We start from the raw sequence: 12,485 nt of genomic DNA, 5'->3' as shown, positions 1-12,485 counted from the left end.
GTTCTCTGGAATGACAAGAAGGTAAGCCATAGCTCTTCACACACAAATGCACAAGAACCATCAATGTCTGTTAAGTTTAATCCATGAATAGAATCTAGGGTCCTTCAGGCTTTCCAGATGATGACTGGGGGTTACTTTACCAGGCAGGTATGATCACAAGGAATGCCTGACCCTGGCAACCTAGGCAAGGGCTGCCCTAAAGTCAGAGTTCTCCACCAGGGCTCCCGGACACCAGGGTCGGGTTTCCCAAGTATGAATTCAAGGAAGTTTGCAGCCATAAACGGGTAAGGTTGGGTATGTCTTCCTCACATGAAGAGGACAGGCACGAATGTGAGAGCTCAGTCTCGGCAGTTGTTCTGACCAGATCCCGACAAGCCTTTCTGACTGGTCAAAATAACTGCTCACACCAGCCCCGCAGCCAGAGCCAGAAGACGCTAGCAACTAAGACTCTTTTTCCTTGTAGAGTTGCCAAATTTTCCTATCAGGTAATTTTTAAAAATCTCAGACACTATTAAAAGCCTGCCTGGTTAATTGGTTCTGTCTGAAAACCCTTCCAACAGCCCCATGATCTTCCTCCATGCTGACACTGACCTCTTCTCAGACTGCGAGGGGTGAACTCTATCAAATGGCCAGACTTCAGGGGCTAGGATGAGGGAAGCTCAGTTATTAGAAGCTTTTCTTACAAGAGCTTCCAGGGGCCCAGAGCTTCAGTCCAGTCGAGGCTGGATGGTGACTGTCTCTGGTGTAAAGCAGATCCAAGGCTTTTTGTGGGTGGCTCTGCCCTGACCTGGTCTTAGGGCTATCAAGACTGAAAAGATCCTGCTCATTCTGATCCAGACTCTAAGGACCTCTATGGAAGACATGAGGAACTAATGACAATTTTTTTTAGGGTCAGAAAAAGGCTATAATGCATCACTGGCCTAAGCACAGAGAACTGGGACACCACCAGGGCCTTGTGTGCTCCTGAGGTCACAGGGCTATTTTCCCTACGTTTTCCATGGTGTACACTTAGGCAGAGCTAAGTATAGGGCAAATCATCCACATTTTACTGTAAAATAGCTTAAAATTCATTGGTCTAACCCCACATGTCTGTGATAATAGGACAGAGATTGAGAGAGGGCCCAAGGACTGGAAGATGCACCTGTGTGTGGGTGCCAGAGCAGGGGTGCTGGTGAGACAGGGAGCAGAGCAGCGCCTGGTACCTGGCATGATGTGACAAGGCCCGTGCCTGCTGGAGTGCTTAGAGAGCCCTGGCCCTGCTTTTCCTTGAAAATTTGCAACTTGACATTTCACTCATGGCCTAAAACAAAATTCCAAGCCATACTTGGACAGGCAATATATAAATAGATATATGTATATATATTTTATATAAATATATTGTGTGTATATATACACATTTATATATATATAAATCTCAGGTACTATTATATATATTTATATAAGTTATATAAATATTTATATATATTTATAAATAAATATAAATATATATTTATATAACTTAAATATATATTTATATAAATGTATTTATAAATAATATAAATTTTATTTACTTTAGCCCAACTATACTATCCAGAGAATAAAACATTCAAATTAAGAGTAACAGCATAGGTGTTACCAACCTCACTGTCACAACTACTTCAGGTACTTCCACTTCCTATAAGCTCAAGTGCAAATGAGAAGAGAACTCCAAAACTAGCCAACTTGAGGCCATTCACTAGCTTCTTTCAAGAGAGGGAGCCAAATGGAATGGACCAGCTAGTGGCTTTTCCTAGCTGTATTGCTCAAAAAGAAAGCAAATGAGGCAAATAAGATTAAAAAGCCAAAAACAAAAAAATGACTTGAAAAATGGAATGCAGGAAAAGAAAACAGGAAAATTAAGTTAGGTAATATTTATAGAACCCTCCCTCTTCTTCAAGCTTCCATAATATTTGTTTTCAAAATTAATTGGCTTGACAAATACCCACAGGTATGAAGTACTGATTGCTAGTTAGTAAAAACAGTGAAATTTCTCAAGAGCCTACTCAACAGACAATTCATAACTTTCTGGAATCTTAATAAAATGAGGCTAAGACAAGTCATTTAAAGCAAATATTATCATTTTTCATGAAGTCTTTTTTACTGCTAAGGAAAATGGATATCCACAGAATTTAAAAACTACTTCTGTCAAAAAATCACCTAACAGTTTAGCAATAGGCAAAAAACATTCTATCCTACCAAAAAAGTCTAAATCAAATCTCAATCTAAATGAAAGTCCAAATTCTAGATGACCATTCTACATTTTTTAAAAGGACTGTATTTTAACAATTAGGAGCTTCTATTGATATGCCAAAGTATGTAATTTTTTAAAACTACTTAAAACAAAGAGAAATGTAATTTAACATACAAGTTTAAGGTTCCTCTAATGTCTTTATATCAAATGTCAATCCTTAGATGTCTAATGCATTTCATGGGTAGGCAATGTAGTAACTGCTAGAGAGCTAAAAAAAAAAAAAAAAAAACCAACCAAACAAACAAAAAACAAAAAACCATGACACACATCTCTCCTCACTGTCAAGGGGCCTGGGGCCCAGCAGAGAGAAAGACAGTGAGTAATTATAGCCTTTCAAAGAACCTGGCACACAGAGTGTATTCAACAGGTACAGAATAAACACATTAAAAAAGTAAAAGTACTCTGTGATAAGTGCTAGAGTAAGGGTAGGCAAAAGGTGCTATGGAGCCCAGAGGAGAAGACCAGAGGGTAAGAGGAGGGAGGGAAACGCTGACAGTGTGCTGGGACAGGCTGCTGGGACTGTCACAAAACCTCCCATGGTCACACCAGGCCCTGCCAGCAGAAGTCTTCCTCTCGATTACACGATCCATGGATGGTCAGCATTTTAAAATTCCAAATATCTAACTGTATGCTTTCTCTCATTGATAATTATATTCTGATGTTTTCTTACCTGTCTATTTTTCCTTTCAGCTAATGCCTGCACAGATGAAGTTGACATCTGATCTTTCATGTCCTAATGAGAAACAAGATATGAAAACAAATGAAAAAAATCCTGAAACAAAATCACAGTTAACATTTCATATATTAGGGCAAAACACACCATTTATTATTGATTTTTTAAAAAGAAGACTGCATTTCTTGGCTTTATTTTCAGTCTCAAAAATAAAGAAAAGAAAAAGAAAGATGGTCCCTTAAAAAGAAGTAACCTGGATACTAATTTAAATAGGAGGAAAGAGAAAGGGAATTAACATTTACCAGGTACCTATCACAGGTCAGAAACAGTGCTAAACACGCACACACATTATCACTGAATTTTCACAAGGACCCTGTGAAGCTGGTACTATTTCCATTTTAAGGTTGAGGAGACCTAGGTCCAAAAAGACGATGATACTTTCTCAAAGCCATATCACTAATAAAGAACATCCCTGGGGTACAAACACAAAAGCACGTGTTCAAGCGCTTGCATCTTTTTTACAATATATGTAAAAAACCATCTGCTTTTAGTATAAAGTATATTTACCATTAAACACCAAAGAATAACTTCCAAGTAGTGGTATACTAGGTCACTTATTTTATTTCTGAGTTGGATTCATGAAAGGTATAGACTATTCCTAACATCAGAGTGAATTTCCAGAGTAGTGTCAAAATAATTTTGTATGGAATGAAAAATGAATAGATCCAGTACTTTATCTGAAGCAAAACATTTTATTAAATTTGAGTCATTTTGCTTATTTAGCTACAATCCAATGTACTATAGAATGATTTGAACTGAATACATGATAACTGCAACAAAATTTTTTTAAAAGGTTGTCAAAATATAATTTATGCAAACGTCAAGGTATAAGACTTTTAGAAACTTCTTTAAAGACCCATGACAAGTAAACAGTAGATCAGACAGTGCCACCGCTTTTACAATCCCAGAACTGTGGTGAGTGAGTGAGAACCACCTGATTCAACTTTCAAAAAACTCATCTAACCATTTAGCACACACTCACTGATGTCTACTATGTGGCCAGGCATACAGCAGTGAATGACACTAGCTAGGCCCCTGCCCACACGGAGTTCACATCATGATGATGTGCCTAAGTCAGTCATGTGAGTGTTGTTAAAGATGCAGTTCCCCTGGATGTCACTATGCTCAGTGAAATAAGCCAGGCACAGAAAGACAAACACCGCATGTTCTCACTCATAAGTGGATGAGATTTCGCTCATGGTGGATTTCATGAAGACAAAGAATAGACAGGTGGTTACCTGAGGCCAGAAGAGTGCAGGGGGAAAGGAGGATGAAGAGAGGTTGATTAATGGGAAAAAATACAGTTAGAAGAAATAAGACCTAGTGCTCAACAGATCAGCAGGGTGACTATAGTTCAACAGTAATCTATCGTGTATTTCAAAATAGCAAGAGAATTCAAATGTTTGCGGCATAAAGATAAATGTTTAAAATGACTGATATTCCAATTACCTTCATTTGATCATTACACACTATACACATGTATCAAAATATCACATGTACTCTAAAAACATGCATAACCATTATGTATTAAGAAATTTTAAAAAAAAAAAAACTTTTTTTTTTTTTTTTGAGACACAGTCTCACCTCTGTCACCAGGCTGGAATGCAGTGGCGTGATCTTGGCTCACTGCAACCTCCGCCTCCTGGGTTCAAGCGATTCTCCTGCATCCGCCTCCTGAGCAGCTGGGACTACAGGCACACACCACCACACCCAGCTAATTTTTGTATTTTTAGTAGAGACACGGTTTCAGTATGTTGGCCAGGATGGTCTCGATCTCTTGATCTTGTGATCTGTCCACCTTGGCCACCCAAAGTGCTGGGATTACAGGCGTGAGCTGCCATGCCCAGCCTAAAAATATTTTTTAAATGTAGTTCCCTAGGCCCCTCTGAGACCTATGAAGTCAGACTCTTGACGGCACATTTTTAACAAGCGCCCCCCCCACCCCAACTCCTTGTCTTACGATGGAAATCTAGAAGCCTCAAAGAGAGACTGATCATTATGCTAGTATCTCCTGGACTGCAGGATTCCTTTTCTGATAATCAATCCAACAGCCTGATTTATTTAATATACATTAAAAACTACGCAGAGCAACATTCACTAGGGGGATAATACATGCTTTTAAAAATATACTCAGCTGGGCACTGGGGCTTGCGCCTATAGTCCCAGCACTTTGGGAAGCCAAGGTAGTCGGATCGCTTGAGGCCAGGAGTTGCAGACCTGCCTGGGCAACACAGCAAAACCCCATCTCTACAAAATAAATAAAATAAAAATATAGTCAGTGCATTTTATAATAGTCTTTTTTTAAAACAATGAACACATTACTTGCATAATAAAGATATCAACATGCACGTATGGAAAAGTGACATGTTAACCTTTGAACATTACATATACAACATACTTTTGCTGTTAGAAGTCAGTGCAGTCAGGGTAGAGACATTAGCTGAAAAGGAGCACAGGCACGCTTCTGGGGGTGCTGGTAACACTCTGCAATGCTTCTGGGTGCTGTTTAGATGGCTGTGTTCAGTTTATAAATTTATTAAGCTATATATTTAGGTTAATTACACTTTTCTACATCGTTGTATTTTAATAAATATATATTTTTTAATACTACTGGTCCCAAACGACTGGATGGCAAACTAGACCAGTACTTTGAAAATAAATTTGTCGGCCGGGCGCGGTGGCTCAAGCCTGTAATCCCAGCACTTTGGGAGGCCGAGACGGGCGGATCACAAGGTCAGGAGATCGAGACCATCCTGGCTAACACGGCGAAACCCCGTCTCTACTAAAAACACACAAAAAAATTAGCCGGGCGAGGTGGCGGCGCCTGTGGTCCCAGCTACTCGGGAGGCTGAGGCAGGAGAATGGCGGGAACCCGGGAGGCGGAGCTTGCAGTGAGCTGAGATCTGGCCACTGCACTCCAGCCTGGGCGACAGAGCGAGACTCCGTCTCAAAAAAAAAAAAAAAAAAAAAAAAAAAAAAAGAAAATAAATTTGTTATTCTATACCATGAGTCTCAAAATATTCACTGCCTTGACCCAGGAATTCCACTAACAAGAATTTATTTTAAGGAAATAACATAAAATAGATACAAAAAAAGACATGCAGAGATGTGCACTGCAGTATTATTTATAATATGAAAAAAGCAGAAATAAGCAGCAAGTCCAACAAGCCACACAATGCAGTATTATATACTAGGCATTCTGTACTAGGCATTGTGCTTATGAAGAGTTCAGTGAACAGACAATTCACAAAAAAACCCACAAATGATCAAACATGAACAGATACAATAACCCACTGGTAATCAAAGAAGTGTAGCTAAGAGATGATTTCTCCAACTAGACCAAGAAAGATGAAGAAGACTGACAATACTTATTGAAGGTATATTCTGATACTCTATTAGAAATATGACTGATAAGGACTTTTTGTAGGATACTTTGAAAACAATTTTTTTATTTTTATTTTTTGAGACAGGATCTCACTCTGATGCCCAGGCTAGAGTACGGTGGTGCCATCACAGCTCACTGCAGCCTCAACCTCCCGGGCTCAAACGATCCTCCCACCTCAGCCTCCCAATTAGCTGGGACTACAGGCATATGCTGCCACACCTATTAATTTTTTTAATTTTTGGTAGAGATGAGGTCTCACTATGTTGCCCAAGCTGGTCTTGAATTCCTGAATTCAACTGATCTTCCTGCCTTGGCCTCCCAAAGTCCTAGGACTACAGGCATGAGCCACCGTGACTGGCTATGAATATTTAAAATGTGTATTCTCATTGAATTTTTTACGAAACAATTATGTAAGTTATGCTCACAAAGATGTTCACTGAAGTATGGTTTGCAACTGCCAATAATAAACAATAATCAAAATATCTACTGGTAGGTCAATGATTAAAGAAATCATAACAGAGCCACATTAGAGGAGAGGGAAAGACCATGATCTTTCATGTCAAAGACCTAGGTTTAAGACTTAGTTATGCTTTTTAATAGTTGCACTAAGTTTTCATTTCTTCTGTACATTTAGAGTAATATCCTTTGGGATCACTGTAGGGGTTAATAGAGGTAACACACAAAGCCTGATTAACAGTAGCCAACAATACAGCAAGCACTCAGTGAACATTATCAGCAAATAAAAGTACGCAACTATTAAAAAGGATAGTCTGCTCCCGGGTAATACAGGACCCACTAGCTACTGAGCACCTCAAATGTGGTCAGTGCAACTGAGGAACTGAATTTTATTTTAATTAATTGATACTCGGTTATCAGAAAACTTTAAAGTATGTCTGGAAAAAATTGGGTTTGTGATTCTGCTTTTTCAATTGTAAGTTTTGTAAACTCTAAATACAGATCAAGTGTTTCCAATGAAAATTTCACATCTGAATTGAGATGTGCTTGAGTGTAAAATACATGCCAGATTTATTACAAAAACAGTTTAAAAAACTTAAATCTCTCATTAATATCTCTTATGTTGACTACATGTTTAAATGATCATGTTTTAGATATAACAGGTTAAATAAAATATAGTAAGCTCCCCTATTTTTACTCTTTTAACATGGCAACTAGAAAACAGCCCTTCTCTAGATTTACCTGCGTCATTGTAGGACTATGTCCACAATGTAATTTTTCTTTTTTTTTTTTTTTTTTTTTTTTGAGACGGAGTCTCGCTCTGTAGCCCAGGCTGGAGTGCAGTGGCCGGATCTCAGCTCACTGCAAGCTCCGCCTCCCGGGTTCACACCATTCTCTGGCCTCAGCCTCCCGAGTAGCTGGGACTACAGGCGCCCGCCACCTCGCCCAGCTAGTTTTTGTATTTCTTAGTAGAGACGGGGTTTCACCGTGTTAGCCAGGATGGTCTCGATCTCCTGACCTCGTGATCCGCCCATCTCGGCCTCCCAAAGTGCTGGGATTACAGGCTTGAGCCACCGCGCCCGGCCCACAATGTAATTTTTCATAGAAAAAAGTTACAGATTATCATGCCACTGCTTTTTAAAAGTTTGCATATTTCAATGTCCATAAAATGGCTGTGAAAAATAAAATTGACACTAACTATTACTAGGGAGTGAAATTAGAGAACAAAGAGGCATTTTCTCTTCTCTTTTACATCAAAAGTATTTGCATTTTATTAATACCAAGTACAGATCATTTTTAACCTAAGAAAATAAAATGCTATGATTGCATAATGGTATGATCACAACTGTGTAAAAACACAACTGCCCTGCATTGGGAGGAAAATTATGAAGAAAATGCAGCCTTGTGCTGTGTATTATTTTGAGTTTAGGTTCCTTTTTCTACTTTTTACTCTTGAAAATTTTCTCTAATTTTATTTGAGCTTGCATTATCATAATTAAATATATATCTTAAAGTTGCAGTTTTTAAGTTTTATGCTTAATAAAAACCATGTGGGGCTATGTGTGCCTGTATGGGTGTTGCCCTGATGAGGCAGATTCTTCCAACAGCCATGTGGGTGAGCATCCTGTATGTGACCACCACCACCTGCAGGTAAGGATCTATGGCTTTCACTTCTTTTTTTTTTTTTTTTTTTTTTTTGAGAAGGAGTCTCACTGTGTCTCCCAGGCTGGAGTGCAGTGGCACAACCTCAGTTCACTGCAACCTCCGTCTCTGAGTTCAAACAATTCTCCCACTCTGCCTCCCAAGTAGCTGGGACTGCAGGAGCCTGCCACCACACCCAGCTAATTTTTGTATTTTTAGTAGAGACAGAGTTTCACCATGTTGGCCAGGGTGGTCTCAAACTCCTGCCATCAAGTGATCTGCCCGCCTCAGCCTCCCAGTGCTGGGATTACTGGTGTGAGCCACCACACCCCACTGGCTTTCACTTCTAAGATGGCACTTTATTCATGTAGGTCAAAAGTCAGCAGATACCACACAACAGAACACCTTCATATTGGAATTTGGGATCTTAAACTATGTTATTAAATAGTTTCAAACATCTTGTAACAATCTATCATGCCAAAAACATAATTACTCATCTTCTTTTTAACACATGAGGTTTAGAACCAGCAGTCAAGCAGTGAGTCCCAATAAAATATGGTTCATCTGCCAAAGGAACAACAAATGTCCTGGTTATTTATGCTTCTGTTCCCATTTCACACTGTCTTCCAAGCTGAATGAATGAGACATCATAAATCCCAGTGCTTCCCACTCATAACTCTTACATTTCAAGGTCATCTGTGCACACACTGGATACTTCACCCTTTTTGATTAACCAAAGCCATTTCCATCTTGACTTATAATTGACTGTAAACAATTCTCACATTGGAGCAGGTTCAGTTTTTTTGTGGAGAGGGTAATAGTTCTGATTCTAACTTTTAAAGTTAAAGTCAGAGAATGTTAGTGAGGATTATTTCATAGATAAAACTGAGATCCAGGGAGGTTGAATGACTTACCATAGTTAAGATTTATTAAGGTCACAGCTTAGCCTAGAACTCAGATTCCCTTACCCCTTATATTCACTGTTGTTCCGCCATATACTGCAAAACCTCTTGATCCTAAATTAAACCAAAGTCACTTCTAGGATATATTTCTAAAACACAAAAATTTCACATGCAGAATCTTTGTGTATAGGTGACTCCACAAGAGTAAAAATGATTACCTCAAAAATACGAAAGCTATTTACATGAAAACTTGAATATTTTGGTTTCTTCACTAAAAACTGCCAGCAAAACTGAATTTGTACGGACTTAAAAAATGCTTGGAAAAACATACACAAGACTCTAAACAAGGAAGGCTTACTAAAGGCATAACCAATGGACATTAATCAAGAAGAAACAGGCAATTTACTTCTTCAGGTTGAAGCAAAAAGAGAAAAAAAAACCAAAAAACAAAATGCGTAGGGTATCACTGACTCCCCTGCCTATGAAAGAGAAAGCATAAGTAGAATACACTGTTTGAAAGACAAAGTTAATCAAAATTTTGGAGCAACATTAAATGAAAGCCCACTAGTAATAGTAACAGAAGAGCTAACATAAATTTGTACAAATTCCTAGTTTGAACTTCATTTCATCTCATTTTCCAAATCTACTAACTCTCTGCTCCCTATTGAGCTCCTCCACCCAGAACCCAGAAATCTCTACGTACAAACACTGTTTAGCTAAATGTGGTAATATGGAATTATACAAAGTGTATTTTGTTTTTATTTTTAATCGAGTTAGCACCATTGCTATTTCCTTCTCTTCTACAGGACTTTCAACTAGAATATATTAAAATCATATCAGCAAAAGCTCAGGTACTGTTAGCCTACCACTGGTAAATACTAACAGCTTCCCCCAGAGGGGTCATAAATTTAAACAAGAATGATTTAGAACCCTAAAATATTCAGGTGGATCACATAGTTAAGTATGGTTTAGATCTCAACTCTAAAAGGACAGTAAGATTTTGAAGTACTAACTTGATTTAGAATACCTCTTATTACTCTGTTCTCACACTGCTATGAAGAACTGCCCAAGACTGGGTAATTTACAAAGGAAAGAGGTTTAATTGACTCACAATTCAGCATGGCTGGGGAAGCCTCAGGAAACTTACAATCATGGCAGCAGGTGAAGCAAGGCAACTTCTTCACAAGGCAGCAGGCAAGAGTGACAGAGCAAAGTGGGAAGAGCCCCTTATGAAACCACCAGACCTCATGAGACTCACTCACTATCATGAGAACAGCATGGGAGAAACTGCCCCCTCGATTCAATTACCTCCACCTGGTCTCTCCTTTGACCCATGGGGATTACGGGGATCACAATTCAAGATGAGATTCTGGGTGAGGAAACAGCTAAATCATATCAACCTCTTTCTAAGAATGTACTTTAAAAAGCTTTTCAAATACTAGAAAATGAACTTTGGATTCTTCTTTCCATTATACCAACGAACTTAATTTTCAATATATGAACCTCTAAATTTCAATCTGAAAACTTCCTAAGTCTACCTTGCAGAAAGAATAAATACAATGATTAAGGTTAAGGACATATGCTTCACTGCAAGGCCCCACTTAAATATCAATGTCTATAGGAGTGTCCTTCAAAAAACCTACTACCAAAAAAAAAAAAAAAAAAAAAGAAGAAAAACTTATACAAAATAATTGGGGATTTACTTATCTTACAAAAAATATGTCACCTAACAACAAGGCTTCCTCATCCGAACAGTATTTTGAACTGGCTGGAGATTAAGAATGTCTAATCCAAACACTCACTGTGGATGGGGTATCTGAGGTTCAGAAAGGTTTCTCCCTCATTAAAATGTGGGTTTCTTTATAAACAATTTACATCTATGTATATAGAAAGGCAACTAATGAATAAAACAAGTAACAAGAATATATAAAGTTCAGTGATAATCTACCATTTGAAATAATTTCCAAAGGAAATCACATGATATTAAAGACTTTGGCAAACACATACTAAGGTTCCTGCCTAAGATGACTCTTAAAAAGCCATATGTTAGCACTGGTATGATCCCAAGTCTTTTTATTCAAGGAAGCTGCTTTCTAGTACATATGTTAAAGACAGCTGGTTCTCTTACATCTAGTTATGCTAATCAAATGGCTTAGCCATATAGTTTCAAAATATGAAACATTTTAATGACACAAGATTGTACTTAAATAATATTTTTTCTTAGATTATTTAATAATGGGTATTATTCTAAATAACTTAGAACTAAAGATTTGTTCACTTGGATCAATTTTTTACACTCTGATAGATGCTTGCTTGCTCTGGATAACTCTGGAATGGCTGTCAAGCAGTTACATATGGAAATGTCAGTAACATAGGTTGCAAGAGTTCCAGAAGCAATTCAGATGGCGGAAGAGGCTGCTATCCAAACCCAGTAAGAGTCACTCTTCAACAATGCAAAGTGATTACCAATCAATCAAAAAACCAAATGGTTTCTACAATAGTAATTGTTTTGTTCATCAAGAAATAGAGTACACTAAGAAATAAAAAGTGAGAAAGATAACCAGCTTGAAGAAACTAGAGATATGGACAAGGGTCTAATCATTCAGGATGACACCATTTGAATGTACCCTGCCCAAAGCCAGCAGATTACTGTCTTATTTTTACTCTCAGAAATAAGCCTGACAGGCCGGGCATGGTGGCTCACGCAGGTAATCCCAGCACTTTCCGAGGCTGAGGCAGGCGAACTGCTTGAGTTCAGGAGTTCAAGACCAGCCTGAGCAACATGGTGAACCCTGTCTCTACAAAAAATTAGCCTGGTGTGGTAGTGCACGCCTGTAGTCCCAGCTACTTGGGAGGCTGAGGCAGGAGAAACACTTGAGCTGGAAGGCAGAGGCTGCAGTCAGCTAAGATCGTGCCACTGCACTTCAGCCTGGTCAACACAGTGAGACGTCGTATCAAAAAAAGAAAGGCTAAAAACAGATTTCTTTTTCTTCAATCACAGAATTTTGTTTTTTTGAGGGTGCAGTGACATGATCATAGCTTTCATGATCCTCCCACCTCGGCCTCCCATCTTGGTCTTCCATGTAGTTGAGACTACAG

At 38.6% G+C, this 12,485-nt stretch overlaps 1 protein-coding gene across 2 annotated transcripts in view; it reads right to left on the bottom strand.

The window, feature by feature from the left end:
* Nucleotides 1-12,485, bottom strand: part of STX6 (syntaxin 6) — a 50,640-nt gene that overhangs the window by 17,829 nt on the left and 20,326 nt on the right. Inside the window, exons 2-3 of one of the 2 annotated variants that reach the window (XM_050766534.1) lie at nt 4,587-5,249; nt 2,940-3,002 (exon numbers count right to left, since the gene is read on the bottom strand). In XM_050766534.1, coding sequence (XP_050622491.1) covers nt 2,940-2,999 — 60 coding nt within the window. In that variant the 5' untranslated portion in view covers nt 3,000-3,002; nt 4,587-5,249. The remainder of the gene's footprint in view (nt 1-2,939; nt 3,003-4,586; nt 5,250-12,485) is intronic. The other variant, XM_050766533.1, reaches the window with a different exon arrangement.

The sequence above is a fragment of the Macaca thibetana genome, chromosome 1, assembly GCF_024542745.1.
Source record: "Macaca thibetana thibetana isolate TM-01 chromosome 1, ASM2454274v1, whole genome shotgun sequence".
Classification (NCBI taxonomy): Eukaryota; Metazoa; Chordata; class Mammalia; order Primates; family Cercopithecidae; genus Macaca; species Macaca thibetana.
This window is presented reverse-complemented; position numbering and strand designations above follow the sequence as displayed.